This window comes from Tupaia chinensis, unplaced genomic scaffold, assembly GCF_000334495.1.
Source record: "Tupaia chinensis unplaced genomic scaffold, TupChi_1.0 Scaffold000067_1, whole genome shotgun sequence".
Lineage (NCBI taxonomy): Eukaryota > Metazoa > Chordata > Mammalia > Scandentia > Tupaiidae > Tupaia > Tupaia belangeri.
The window spans coordinates 2,325,601-2,341,021 of NW_006159526.1; the positions used below are offsets into that span (position 1 = coordinate 2,325,601).

A 15,421-nucleotide genomic window follows, 5' to 3' on the forward strand; every position below is an offset into this window, starting at 1 on the left:
GTTGTTTTTGGTTTACTTAACAATCAGTTAGGATTGTCTGAGTCTGAGGAAGGAGAGAATGCTGGCATGCTATTCTGCTTTCTCTATGACTGTCGGAGCAGGCAGAACCCCTCAACGTTCTTGACTCCAAATGGATATTCCAGACGGGTATACAAAGGTCTGGAGAGGGCAGCGCTTGCCCATGATCAAAGGGTAAAACTGAATGGGGAGATCTAGGCTCCCAGCACCAGCCTTGTCCTAGCCCGACCTCTGCCTTCCTTCCCCATCCCCTAGAATCAGCTCTGGAGTCACTTACTGAAATTGGCCACTGTAGGATGCACCTCCTCGGAAGTGGGTCGTGTGGTCTCATGGATGGGGTTCTCTGATGTTCTCTTTGAGGGCCTGAAATCCCAAAGTCCTCATTCCTCCGTGTCCCTAGTCCTCACCCATCTCCACAGGTTCCACCCATATCCCACGTGCATCCCTGGACAACACCCTCAAGCCCTCTGAATTCCCCATGTGCGGCGGACATGGCTCAGCACCATGGTTGACAACCCCCCCTCTCCCCAGCGCACATACAGGAGGGCCCTCTGCTGGTCACATCCCTACCCCACTCCAGGATTACCCTCTGGCACTTCTGACGTAGAGGAAATAGCCCAGTCCTGAGACCAGGGCGATGACAGCCAGGATCCCGATGACAATACCAGCAATGGCCCCTGCAGACAGGGAGGAGGACTGGGGGCCTGAGAGACCTGGGCAAGGAGAGAGAATCAAGACCTAGGCCTGACGAAACTTTGTCTCTGCGCCCAGTCTCCTTCTTGTAACTCTACTTCCACTGACATTTTACTTTTTTTTTTGGGGGGGGGGAGGTTTTCGCTATAGGGTGCGTGCTCTCGCCAGACAGAGAGAGACAGAGAGACAGAAAACGAGAAATCACACCCCAGGGGGAATGGTCACTCCGCAGTCCCTTCTCCTCCATTCTCCTCTCGGGATCTTGGGCACACACGCACACATGCCCGGTGTGAGTTCTAAGCCACCGGGTCCAGGACACGAACTGCGGTCAACTACATGGGAGTCCAGCGACATAGCCATTACGCTAACTGCTGGCTCCCCTTCCACTGACATTTTAGAAGCACTTGTTTTCCAGACAATGGGAGACAACAGTTTACGGTATTAATAGCAGCATTTCTGGAGTCAAATGGCTTGGGTTCAAATCTTAGCTGCGTGATCTTGGGCATGCTACTTAATCTCTCTGCATGTCATTGTCTCTCCTGTAAAATGGGAATGATATTGCCCCGTCTGTAGAATTCCTGGAAAAATTCAATATACATATATTCATAGTCCATATGTATAATACTCCATAGGATATGCATGAAGTATTTGGACTCATTGAAAGTAATCGGTAAAAGTTAGCTGTGATGACAATGTTGATCAGGATGATGAATCAAACATGGCTTCCCCTTGTACCCCGGGGAGGAGTCACGGACCAGACAAAAGGACTTTAACAGCCCAAACCTGGCTTTGCCTTGATGCTCCTTGAGTGTTTGGGTTCATGTAACCCTGAATAAAGAATCCATTGTGGGGACCAGCAGTTAGCATAATGGCTATGTCACTGGACTCCCATGTAATCGACCGCAGTTCAAGTCCTGAACCCAGCGGCTTAAACCCATGCCGGGCGCGTGTGTGTGCATGCCCAAGATCCCGAGAAGAGAATGGAGGAGAAGGAATTGCGGCGTGGCCATCCCCCCTAGGGGGTGATTTCTCGCTTTCTGTCTCTCTGTCTCTCTCTGTCTTTCTGGTGAGCGAAAACCTCTCAAAAAAAAAAAAAAAGAAAGAAAGAAAGAAAGAAAGAAAAGAATCCATTGAGGAGTCTCACTTTCTTTCTTTTAATAATTAAAAAAAAAGAAGATGATGATAGAAGCTGCTATCTCACAAGCTCTGAGCACCAAGAAAATTCTTCATACAGATTTTTTAAAAAGAATTATTTATTTAATTTTATTTGGTATTAGTAGTTTTTAATTTGAACAGAGAGAGACAAAGAGAGAAAGAAAGGGAAAGTGAGAAAGTAAGCCACCAGGTTCAGGACTTGAACTGTGGTAGGCCATGTGGGAGTCCAGTGCCTTAACCACCATGTCACCTGCTGGCCCCTTCATATGCAATTTTATTCAAGTCTACAACATCCCATGAGCATCAGCTGAACTCACTGCTTCCTCCTCTGGGTCTCCATTTCTCCAGCCATCAAATGGTCAGAGCAAGACCAGAGGTTTGTTCTGAAGATTTGACAAGGCACCTTGGGAAGCTACATGGGGTTCTCAGTCTAGTAGACAACTAAGAACATTGCTGTGAGGCGGCCAGTCTGGGTTAAAACCACAACTACAGGGTTAGGTCTTTAGGTCTCAGTCTCTCCCTCTGTACAATGGAGATGCCAATAGGCTTGCCTAATAAGGGCTGATGGAAAGTACCCAAGGAATGCTGATTGACCTTATATATGGGAAGGCTTGGTTCAGACATGTGGCACCGGCTGTATACAGAATAATTTTACATGTCTCAGCCACCACACCACAGGCAGTAGCTTCTAAATTCTGGGAGCTATGTAGTCAACCTGGATTTGAATCCCAGCCCAGACTGAAATATGCTGGCTCATGTGCATGTGCCCAAGATCCCGACTAGCTCCAGGGCTGAGGAAGGGGACTGCAGAATGATGAGACCTGGCAGAGGTGCCCATCTTTCTCTCTCTTTGTCTCTCTTCCTCTCTCTGTGTCTTTCAAGATCTTGAAAGAAAAAGGGGCCGGAGGTGGCATGGTGGTTAAGGGCACTGGGCACCCACCTAGTCAACCGCGGTTCAAGTCCTGGACCTGGTGGCTTGCTTTCTCACTTTCCTTCTCTCTCATTCTCTCTCTCTCTGTCCCTCTCTGGTCAAATTGAAAAAAAAAAAAGTAAGTAAGTAAATAAAATAAAATAATTCTTGAGTAAATAAACAAGCACTTTTTTTTTTTTTTTTGGAGAGGTTTTTCGCTATAGGGCACGTGCGCTCGCCAGACAGACAGAGAGAGACAGAGAGACAGAAAGCAAGAAATCACCTCCCAGGGGAGATGGTCACGCCACAATCCTTTCTCCTCCATTCACCTCTCAGGATCTTGGGCATGCACGCACACGTGCCCGGCATGAGTTTAAGCCACCGGGTCCAGGACACGAACCGTGGTCAACTACATGAGAGTCCAGCAACATAGCCATTACGCTAACTGCTGGTTCCCAACAAGCACATTTTTTTAAAAAGAGAATAATTTTGGTTTTGTTTTTAATAAATACAGTATGCCAAGCTGGACTCCTAAATGACAAACCGTGGTTTAAGTTCTGGACCCAGTGGCCTGAAAATCACGCTGGTCACATGTGTGTGCATGCCCCAAATCCCAGGAGAATGGAGAAGAAAGGATTGTGACGTGGCCATTCCTCCTGGGGGGTGATTTTTCACTTTCCCTCTCACTATCTTTCTCCTCTCTCCTGAGAGTGCATGTACCCTATAGCAAAAACCTTACCCCTCCCCCCAAAAATGCTTTACAAATATGAATTATCTTCAAAAGCTCTAATAAATAGGCACAATCATTAACATTTGTTTTAGAGATAATACATATGAGGCCTAGAGAGGTTAAGTAACTCACCCCAGGCCACACAGCTAATAAGCCCTGGAGTCGGGATCTGAACCTTAGTGAGCAGTAACACTATGTTGCCCTCTCACGAGGGACTCCACACCAATTATGCCCGCTTGCTATTGATATGATTCCCGACTCCCCTTCCCAGAGCATTCCTCTCACTGATGGAGTCCTTCTCATTGTCCTAAACAACTCTGAAAAGCGAGCATCACAAACCCCATTTACAGGCTAGAAAATGGGGGACCAGCAATTAGCATAATGTCACTGGACTCCCATGTAGCTGATCGTGGTTTGAGTCCTGGACCCGGTGACTTAAACTCACGCTGGGCGCATGTGCGTGCGTGCCCAAGATCACAAGAGGAGAATGGAGGAAAAGGGATTGCGGCGTGACCATCCACCCTGGGGGGTGATTTCTTTCTTTCTGTCTCTCTGTCTCTCTCTGTCTTCCTGGCGTGCGCACGAGTCCTATAGCAAAAAACCTCTCCAAAAAAAAAAAAGAAAGAAAGAAAGAAAAGAAAAGAAAGAAAGAAAGAAAGAAAGAAAGAAAGAAAGAAAGAAAGAAAGAAAGGAAGGAAGGAAGGAAGAAAGAAAATGGAACAGCCTGGTGAGCCTTTCAGGGCACACAGCAGGAAGCAGAGAGAACCTGTACAGTAGGGGTTGGGATTCAATAGCGCTGGATTGAGAATCAGTCCTTTAGATGCCATGCTCCAGCCCATGTGGCCAGGGCCAGCGTGAGAAAAGACCATCTAGGGGCCAGTCCCAGGGCCTACTGGCTAAGTGAGCTGATTCTCACATGGCCAACCATGGTTTGAATCCAGGTCTTAATACCTTGAAAAACACACCGGGCCTGTGTATTTGGGTCCCAAATCCCAACGGGATGGAGAAACAGAGAAGCAGGGATTGCAGCATGACCATGGGGGATGCTTTCTCCCTCTCCCTCTGGTGAGTGCACATACCCTCTGACAATTAAAAAAACTAAAAGGCCAGTTGGATCCCAGGAGAAAGTACACCTGAGAGACTCACCTACCACCTTGACCAGGACAGAGGCGGAACGGACCTGGCCAGTCAGAGGGTTGGAGGCTGTGCAGTGGTAGGTCCCCTGGAGTTCCCAGGTCAGAGCCTGGATGATCAGTTGTTCTCCCACATACACCTCAGTGAGGTGTCCAAAGTCCCAGCGATAGTTAGGGCCTGGCTGGGATTCAGCCCTACACCGCAGGGTCAGGGTGGAGTTGAGCTCTGCTTCAACCGTGCTGACCACTCCAGATGCCGGCTCCCTGGTGATGTCCACTCGGTCAGGGCCATCTATGGGCAAAGCCAAGTGTTACACACCCGCCCCATTGGTGAGCTTTCCCTTTCCATGCCTTTCACCCCCACATGGTAAGTTTTGCCTCCCCCCCCCTCCTTAGTTTTAAGCGAAGCCATTCCAGAATGCAGTTTGGAAAACCCCTATTGAAAGGACTCTCAGTCCAGTAGGTAATGCAGTGGTTACATGGTTAACTGTGGTTCAAGACCCAGACCTGGCAGCTTGAAAATCATGCCAGGCACATGTGTGTGCATGCTCAAGGTCCCTGGAGAATAGAGGAGAAGGGATTGTGGTGTGGCCATCCCTCCCAGGGAGTGATTTCTCACTTTGCCTCTTTCTGTCTCTCTGTGTCTCTCCTCTTGGGTGAATGTACATTCCCTATGTCAAAAACCTTTTTAAAAAACAAAAAACAAAAACAAAAACAAACAAACAAACAAAACAAAAGGACTCTTAGCAAGATAAGGAGAAAATGCTCCCTTTTTCTTGCTTGACAAGCAGATTCTGGTCCACCATGTGGGGCTTGGGGAGATCCAAACACAAGAGTTAATATCTGCCTGGGCCCAGTAGACGGCATAACGGTTACGTTGCTGGACTCCCACGTCGTCAACCATGGTTCGAGTCCCAGACCCAGCAGCTTGAAACTCACGCTGGGCACATGTGTGCCTGTGCCCAAAATCCTGAGAGGAGAATGGAGGAGAAGGATTGCAGCACGGCCATCCCCCCTGGGTGAGTTCTCACTTTCTATCTCTCTGTCTCTCCTACGCAAGCACCCTGTAGCAAAAATCTCTCTCTAAAGAAAAAGAAAAAGGAAAAAAAAAAAAAGTCTGCCTTTGCAAAAGGCATTTTGTAAGATATCCAGGCTTTAGGACTGTGATGGCTAAGGTGCTGGACTCCCACATGGCTGACCACGGTTCAAGTCCTAGTCCTGGTGGCTTGAAAAGCATGCTGATTGCATGTGCATGTGTGCTCCAAATCCTAAGAGAATGGGAAGGAATTGCATCGTGGGCATCCCTCCAGGGGGTGATTTCTTACTTTCCCTCTCTGTCTCACTCTGGCACATGCATGCACCCTATGGCAAAACAAACAAACAAACAAACAACAACAACAAAATACCCAGGCTTCTGAAATTAGTGCTGTGCTCCATGTGTGGGCTCTTAACCTCTAATACTGTGTATGCTCAATAATACAAACACTTCCAAAATCGTTTTGTAGCATCAGAAAGAGATCATTGGTACTTTGCCCTCCTCCCATGAAGGGATCAAATGAAAGTAGCTGTTGGCGACTAGTCCTATAGCTTGGTGGTTATAGGAGGTGGATCCCAAATGGCTCATCATAATTTGAATCCTGGCCCCGGCAGCTTGAAAAATGCGCCAGGAGCGTGTACATGCATGCACCAAATCCCAAAAGGACAGGAATGGAGGAGAAGGAATCGTATCATGTCCCACTGGGGGCCACTTTTTCTCTCTGTCTTTGGTGAGCCCATGGAGCCACTGGCAGTTTAAAAAAAGTACCTATTGGATTTCTCATTCAAGCTAAAGGAGTTTGAGAGTCATGTCTTATTTAAAATAATGTGGGCCCAGCAGGTGGTGCAGTGGTTAAATTGCTGGACTCCCACGTGGCCGACCATGGTTCAGGTCCCAGACCCTGCAATTGGAAACTCATGCCGGGCATATGTGCATGCATACCCCCAAATCCCAGGAGGAGAATGGAGGAGAAGGGATTACAGCATGGCCATCTATCCCCCCAGGGAATGATTTCTTGCTTTCTCTCTTTCTGTCTCTCTGGCGAGCACACACATCTAATAGCAAAAATCTCTTTTTTAAAAAAAATATGTGAACTACTGGAAAGAAGTAGGCTGAGTTTCTTGTTGGGACATTGTAGGAGAGGAGGAAATCCTGTCCATTCCCCCTCCTAAACATCCTTTGAATCCGTTACTTTTCCCCCATCCTAACCCCATGGCCTTTGGGACCCTTCACTTTCACCTCAGGCCCCTCCTGATCTCCCCGTCCCAGTTTCATTCTCCAAACAGCAGCCAGAGGGTTTTCCTAAGTACAACCCTGATGCACTCTGCCTTCTGCTCAGAACCTTCTTTGGCTCACCAGTGTCCCGGGGCCAAAACCGGTGGTCGATGAGTTCATTCACACTGTGACTCTCACAGACCTTTCTGGCCCCACCACCCACCTTCCGCATCTCCCACTCTCATTCAGGAATAAGATCTTTCTTGGATATTCCATCTCCATGTTCGCTTTTGCTGTGAAGCCATCACACATGCTCCCTCTCCCTTCCTGCTGCCTGGGGTGCTGTCCCCTGAGTCAGCTCTCTCTCACCTGCTCCTACCTGTCCTTCAGATCTCATGGTAACATCACCTGTCACGATGAGCTGTCTCACACCCTCCACACTGGCTCCCTCGAGGCCCCCCAGATGCTCTCTTCATGCGCCATGACAGCATTTAATATCTCGTATTTTATTTGCCTGGTTATTGGTGTCCCCTGTCCCCCGTAGGCTATGGGCACTGACAGACATGGCCATTATCAAGTGCCCACCATGCTGCTCAGCACAGAGAGAGCGCAAAATAACACTTGGGGTTTAATGACTAAAGTGGGAAGGAAAGACGAGAGGGAGACCGAGGAGGGTACAAAGCACAGGAAAGAACTTCCGCCCATCTCTGTCTCCCTGTTACTTCATAGACGTGAAAGTGGACCGGGACTTTGTATCCTTTCCCAGTCTTCCACCTCTGATTGTGATTCCTACATCCTTCTCTCTCTCTCTCTCTCTCTCTCTCTCTCTCTCTGTGTGTGTGTGTATGTGTGTGTGTGTGTGTGTGTTTTGGAAAGGTTTTTGCTGTAGGGCACACACACTCACTGAAAGACAGAGAGACAGAGAGACAGAAAACAAGAAATCACCCCCCAGGGAGATGGCCACACTGCAATCCCTTCTCCTTCATTCTCCTCTCGGGATCTTGGGCATGCACGCACGCACGCTCGGCGTGAGTTTAAGCCACCGGGTCCAAGAATCGAACTGTGGTTGACTACATGGACATCCAGCGACATAGCCATTACGCCAACTGCTGGTGCCTTTTGGTGTGTTTGTTTATTTCTTGAGAGAGAGGGAGAGATGGAGAGAGAGACAGCATCCTCAGCTGGTCTTCATGCAGCCATGCATCCCAGCCTTGGCCAGCCCAGATCATGTGCCCAGCATACTCAGAGAGGTCTCTGGACATGAACCTGGAGCCTTCTAGGTTCCAAGAGGGAGGGAGGAGAAGACTAGACTACGGGCAACTCACAGTTGATGGTCAGCCAGAGGGGGTCGCTCCGGGCTTGGCTGTCCCTGTTCCAGATCTGACACTCGTAGGGCCCCGTGTCATTCCGCTGGAGGCCATGGATGCCCAGGGTCTTATTGTTGGCCAACAGCTCAAGGTGCCCACTGGGCATGATGAACTGGCCACTCTGGAACCACTGAACCGAAACCCTTTCATGGGTGGTGTTGCAGGTAAGGTTCACGGAACTGACATTCTCCACGAGGTCCATACTGGAGGGCACCACCTGAGGCTTGGTCAGTGTTTCTGGAAACACATGGAGACCCAAGGTCAGGTTCAGAGACCCTTTCTGAGCCCCACACCCATGAGGGGCTCACAGGGGTTTCCTAGGGATGTGGGTCGGTGTTTTGAGGACAGGGAGGGGATGTATGATAAGTGCTCTGTGTACAAGCATGTCTTTTGTGGATGAGTGTGTATTGTATGATTGTGTGAATATGTTATGGGTTTTGTGTGGAGAGTGTGTGGTATGTTCGTGTTTGGCGTGTGAGTGTGCATTTTGTGTCTATGGTATGTGTTGTGTGTATATGTCTTGCAAGCGAGAGTGTGTGGGTGGTATACATATATGCTTTATGTGTGTTATATGTGTATATGTGTTCTGTATATGAGTGTGTGTTCCTTTCTTTTTTTAAGTTTGCTATAGGGTGCATGCACTCACTAGAGGAGGGGAAGAGAGAGAGAAAGGGAAGGTGAGAAATCAGCCTTCTGGGGGGTGGCCATGCTGCAATCCCTTATCCTCCATTCTCCTCTCAGGGTTTTGGCATGCACACACACAAGCCCAGAGTGTTTTTTAAGTCGCCAAGTCCAGGACTCAAACTGCGCAGTCAGCCATGTGGGATCTAGCTGCCTTAACCTCCATGCCACCTGGTTACCCTGAGCATGTGTTCTATGTCTGTGGCAGTGTGTGTGTTACGTAAATATGTTGGATAGTGTGTGTATGCGCTTTGTGTACATGCCTTTCTGCATGTGAGTTAGGTGACAGTTGTCTGTGTTGTATGTCTTGAGTGGTCGTGATGTCGAGTGGGTGTTGAGTGTCTGATGTGTGTATGTCTTCTATGTGCACGTTATATGTACATACATTTTATGTGAGGGCATTTCACTTATCTGTGGTATTGTTCAGTACACATTGTGTGTGAGATATGCACATTTGTGTTTTGTGTATGTCACACATGTTTTTCCTTTCTTTTTTTGGAGAAGTTTTTGCTATAGGGCACATGCACTCACCAAAAAGACAGAGACGGAGAGACAGAAAGCAAGAAATCACCCCCTAGGGGGTCATGCCCATGCTGCAATCCCTTCTCTTCCATTCTCCTTTCAGGATCTTGGGCACACACGCACACATGCCCGGTGTGAGTTTAAGCCAGGTCTGGGACTCCAACCACTGTCAACTACACAGGAGTTCAGCGACATAGCCATTATGCCATCTGCTAGTCCCCACACATGTTGTGTATATGTTTTGAATGTGTGTGAATGTATTGTGTGTGAGTTGTGGATTTGTGTATATGCTGTGAATGAGTATGTGTTGTGTCTTTGATGTAGTATGTACTATGTTGTTGGATGTGTTGACTATGTAATATGCATATCATGTGTGTATGTGTTTTGTATGAGTCTGTGTTGTATGCCTGCGGTATTGTGTATGTTTTCTACATGAATTACTTGCGTCTGTTGTGCTCGTGCACATATGTGTATGCTGTGCTTGTATGGTTATGGGGTGTGTGTGTGTGTACGGAATATGTAAGTGTCGTGTTAGTGTCTGTACATAGAAACAATCGACCTCCCTACTTCTAGAGAATTCGGTCACAGACACCTCCCAGAGAGGCAGCAGGGCCTCGTGGAAGGTGTGGCCAGCCTCCTCTGTGGTCAGAGCCCTGACCAGCACCAGTCACACAGGAAATTCCCAGTCCTCCAGGTCCTCCTCAACTCGGGGGTACTGGTATAGCTGAGTGACTCAAACTGTTCAAGTTCCAGTCCCCTCTAAGACTCTGATGACAACCGTTGACTATTTCCCTGGAACACGACACAAACATTTTGGGTATAAGTTGATACCTACTGGGAATCACCCCCTCAAACAGAAAGTCCAAAGACCCAGATTAGGAACCTGTTCCTTCTGACACTGATGGCTGCTGATGCTCAGAACAAAGGGGAAGAACCAGGAAAGGAGACTTACCAAGGACTTGGACTTCAAGAACTCCGACGCGGGACAGGTGGGTGTCACTGTTGGACACCAAGCACCTGTACACACCTTCATGTTGCTTAGATATGTCATGGATGGTGAGTGTTCTTCCAGTGTAAGATGGGATGGAGTCATCCGGGAGAAGCCAGGCATAGGAAGGAGTTGGATGAGACAGTGTTTTCGCCATGAGGTTCACAGTGGAGCCCTCTGTCACCTCGACCACCTTCCCATTGGGTACAACAGGGTCCGACGTGATTTCCACAGGGTCAGGACCATCTGGGAGATTGGGGACAATCAGAGCAGTAACAGTGGATCAGCAACAGCTTTCTCACAGGGCTCTGAGGGGTTAATAAGTGATGTTTCCCTCCTCCCCACTCGAGCTGGAGCTCGGATCAACTGCAAAAGAGGTGCAAGACTCCGAGGCAGATCAACTGTCAGCCTTCTCCCTGGGTAAAGCAACATTGGAAGACATGTCTAAAATATGAGGGGACTTGGGGGACCAGCAGTTTCAGCGACACTGGACTCCCATGTAGTCAACCACGGTTCGAGTCCTGGACCCAGTGGCTTAAACTCACACCGGGCATGTGTGCGTGCATGCCCAAGATCCCAAGAGGAGAATGGAGGAGAAGGGACTGTGGCGTGGCCATCCCCCCTGGGGGGTGATTTCTCACTTTCTGTCTCTCTGTCTCTCTCTGTCTGGCAAGCGCACATGCCCTATAGCAAAAACCTCTTCAAAAAAAAAATATATGAGGGGACTTCTAAAAGTTTATGGGCATGGGTTTAAAGTTGATTTTGATGCAAGCCTTTTGAAGTCTATACATGATTTAATTTAAAATACACATTTCCTATGAATTTTTCAAAGACCCCACATAGGCCAGCTCATGTTCTTCGCTCACTCCTCCCTACGCAAGATTTTGGATCAAACATCTGAGGTTTGGGAGCTCAATTTTAGATACATTTGGGTGGTCTTTTAAGCTGTGAGACTGAAGGAAGCGCCGAGGAAGTAGATTGTCAGTGAGGAGCCTGGTGGAATGGAAAGGGACTCACACCACACAATCAGGGAAGTGGGATCACTGCTCTGGATTCCATGGGCATTCCAGACTTCGCACTGGTAATCCCCAGAGTCCTCTCGCTGGACAGTAAGGATAGTGAGGGTCTTGCCATCCACAGATAGCTGCATGCGCTCCTGGAACACCAGGTCCTGGTTTTGAAAGACCCAGTGGATGGTGATGTCAACGTCGTTGGTGCCACAGTAGAAGGTTATGCGGTCCCTCTGCTCGACGGCAGTGGTAGAGCTGACCGTAATGGTAGGCTTGGACGGCGGTTCTGCAGAGAGAGAACACAGGAGAGGGAGACAGAGATGGAGACTCAGACAGAGGCAAAACAGAGAAGACGCAGTCACAGAAGGGCCCAGAGGGGCGGGAGTAGATCAGAATTTCTGGCAGGCACAGGAGAGTCTGGACCTAGATGCTGGATCTGCTGCTCATTCTAAGTGTGGTCTTGGACAACTTATTTCCCCTCTTCAGGCCCATTGAATGAGATTGTGCAAGTAGAGCAGAGGGTCCAGGACACTATCAGCTACAAAAGGGCCAGTGGGTGATGTGGTGGTTAAGGCACTGCATTCCCACGTGGCTGACCATGGTTCGAGTCCTGGACCTGGCAGTTTGCTTTCTCACTTTCTCTTTCTCTCTCCAGTCAAATTTTGAAAAAGAATGACAACAAATGAAATTAATGAAGTAAAACATTCTTTAAAAACAAAATCAGCTGCAACAGAATCAAGATCACAGTGGGGATGCCAGTAGGGCCCCTACCCACTTATCAGTCTTCCACACCCATGATCCATGCATGACACCCATGCTCCACCTACAACATGAGTGTCTGGACTGGTTAGTGCCAGAGCCTCGGCTGAGCCAATCAGATTCATCCTCTTGGGACTTGGGCATGGGACCCATATGGGTGATCTCTATGGAGGCAGAGATTAAAATGGGGGCCTAGTTTCCCGTGCCCATGCCTCTGCATCTGCCGTGAGCCTGGGGTGTGCAGGGGATCCCAAACGTAGACAGGATAATGAATTCTACTCACTTTGGGTGGCAAGTGGGGTGGTGTAGAGGGTGAGCTGGGCTGCAGTGGGAGGACTCCATGTGCTGAGAAGCGAGGCTGCAAGGGGAGAGAGGAGGCATTCAGGGAGGGGCAGTGTGTTGAGGGGTGTCCAGGTATGGTCCTCAGAGGTGGACAAAGGTCTGAGTGGCAGGCGTGGCATGCAGCCCTAGAGGCACGAGTCCCCCTTATAAGCCATAGGACTTCCAGCGTGTTTTGTCCTCGTTGAGCCTCAGTTTCCTCAGCTGCGCAGTGGGCATATCACGTGCCCCCTAGGGTTGCCAGGGGGTGGTAATGAATTTTGGCAAGCTGTCAGTGGGTCCGCCTGGTGGTCACAGCGCTCCCTCCAGTGAACCCCACTATACTGGAGACAGGTGATATCCTCCCCGTTCGTTCCACCGTGAGGGAAACGGTGCTCAGAGAGGTGACGTAGGCACTTGGCAAGCCCATGTCGTAATGGCAGAAGGTAAACCTGAATTTGCCGGCACCTAAATACCGTGATATCAACACTGCGATTCTTCCTGTCTGCAGGTGGTTGGGCGCAGAGCCAACGTCTGCTAAAAAGGAACTTCTACTATTATATCTAGCAGGAGAAATTAACCTTTAGTACTTCCTCAGACTTGCTCTCAGGTGGAGCTTACCCTTGCACGGAAGAGGAAAGCGGGGCAGAGCGGCAGGCGTTCCCAGTTTTCCACTGGTCGCTCTGCACACGGTTCTGCAAGCTGCAGGCGTCTGTGGGCATGGGCGGGCAGGACCTGATCCCAGCAGCGATGTAGGTGCCCTTGATGGCCTCTCCGCTCTCCCAGCAGCTGGTCACCATGCCCCCACTCTGCCCCTCAAATGACCCTGGTTTGTTCCGTGCACTGCCCCATCCCCTGCTCAGTCAGTGGCCAAAGGAATGGGCTCTGAAGATATTTGGGAGCAAATATGGATTCTGGTATTAGCTGGCTCTATTTTTAAAAAAAAATTTTTTGAGAGGTTTTCGCTATAGGGCACGTGTGCTTGCCAGACAGACAGAGACAGAGACAGAAAGCAAGAAATCACCCCCCAGGAGGGATGGTCATGCCACAATCCCTTCTCCTCCATTCTCCTCTCGGGATCTTGGGCACGCACGCACACGCACCCGGTGTGAGTTGTAAGCCACCGGGTCCGGGACGCGAACCGCAGTTGACTACGTGGGAATCCAGCGACATAGCCATTACACTAACTGCTGGTTCCTGCTGGCTCTATTCTCATGGGCCTCAGACCTGCCTTTTGTGAGCCTCAGTTTCTTCAACTGCAAAATGGTTAGAGTCGTAGAGCTTGGCTCATCTGGCTGTCATCAGTGTGAGTGAGATGGCAGGTGTGGCATGGTTACGCTATGAAGGGACTCCAAAAGATTTGTGGAAAATGGAATTGTTTCCATGAACTTTTTGAAGAACATTTATGGGAAAATGCATATTATGGAAAAATAAAAAAAACTGTCGATTTAAAAACGTTTTGTGCTAGGGCCAGCAGGTGGCCTAGTGGCTAAAGTGCTGGACTCTCACATGGCCGAGGGTGGTTCAAGTCCTGCACCTGGTGGCTTGAAACTCATGCAGAGAGTGTGTGCATGTACGCCCAAAATCCTGGCAAGAGAATGGAGGAGAAGGGGCACGGCCATTCTCTACAAGGGGTGATTTCTTACTTTCCCTCTACTGCCTCTCTCTGGTGAATGCACATACTGTAGGGCAAAAACTTTTTTAAAAAAATAAAATTTTTGCACCAAAATAAACTTGTACTTCAATTCTATTTTCCACTACTTTCTTTTTTAATTTTTTTTTATTTTATTATCATCATAATCTTCTTTCTATTACACTAGATTACATATAACTTTACATTGACTTCCATTGCTTTTTCAAAAGGGAATGCCATGCATGTCAGTCAATACAGAGATATCAATCTCCCCGCTTTATCATTCAATATCTTTTCCATGCTTTTCCCAATAATTATTATTATAATTTTTTAAACAGTCAATCACTATTTCTCATTTTGCTTATTAAAGAGACTTCACCCATCATGAAATATTTCCCAGACCGGTTCAGTGATTTTTGCTATAGGGCGCGTGCACTTGCCAGAAAGACAGAGAGAGACAGAGAGATAGAAAGTGAGAAATCACTCCCCAGGGGTGATGGCCACACCACACACACACACACACACACACACACACACACATGTGCCCAGTGTGAGTTTAAGCCACCAGGTCCGGAACTCGAACCACAGCGGACTACGTGGGAGTCCAGCGACAGAGCCATTATGCCAACTGCTGGTCCCTCCACTACTTCTCTAAAGTCCCCTCATCCTTGGGCAAGTGATGACCTCTCTGAATCTCAGACATTGTAAAATAGTGCCCGTCTCACATAACTGTCTAAGGATAAATGAGGTGATGCAAGTGAGCACATCGGCAGCAGGCCCGTCCCACCCCTCGGATGGGAAGCCTCCTTCCACAGAGCCCTTCTGGCCTCTTTCTCCTGCTTCCTTATCGCAGCGTCTTTGCCTCCAAGAGGAGGCAAACCTTGCAGAGAGATCCTGCAGAAAAGGCTGACAGCGCTCTGTCTCCCGGGAGGACTGTGGAGTCTCTGCCACCTTCAGGCTCAGAGAGGGAGGAGCTGGTCTCAGGCTCACACAGCAGTGCTGGCTGAGTTCTCATTTCTGCATGTGACTCAGTGCGAAATCCTCTTGTCACCTCCAAAATGCTCTTTTTAATAAACATATTCCAGTTTCTCCCTTTTAGCTCAGATGCCCTTTAGGCAAAAATTTCACACACATCCCCCGTTGGGATGAGTGGGCCGGCCACACAGACCTGTCCTGCTCCCTCTGTCTGTCTCACGCCTGTCCCTCTGTCTGTCTCACGCCTGTCCCTCTGTCCATTTCTGTTAGCTTACAAT

The 15,421-nt window shown here is 48.8% G+C and overlaps 1 protein-coding gene across 1 annotated transcript in view; it reads right to left on the bottom strand.

The window, feature by feature from the left end:
* The window catches only part of CEACAM20 (CEA cell adhesion molecule 20), a 78,263-nt gene that overhangs the window by 5,240 nt on the left and 57,602 nt on the right, over positions 1-15,421 (bottom strand). The window contains exons 10-16 of the mRNA XM_006142145.3: positions 12,501-12,575; positions 11,466-11,744; positions 10,413-10,694; positions 8,216-8,494; positions 4,653-4,931; positions 605-731; positions 296-381 (exon numbers count right to left, since the gene is read on the bottom strand). Coding sequence (XP_006142207.1) covers positions 296-381; positions 605-731; positions 4,653-4,931; positions 8,216-8,494; positions 10,413-10,694; positions 11,466-11,744; positions 12,501-12,575 — 1,407 coding nt within the window. The remainder of the gene's footprint in view (positions 1-295; positions 382-604; positions 732-4,652; positions 4,932-8,215; positions 8,495-10,412; positions 10,695-11,465; positions 11,745-12,500; positions 12,576-15,421) is intronic.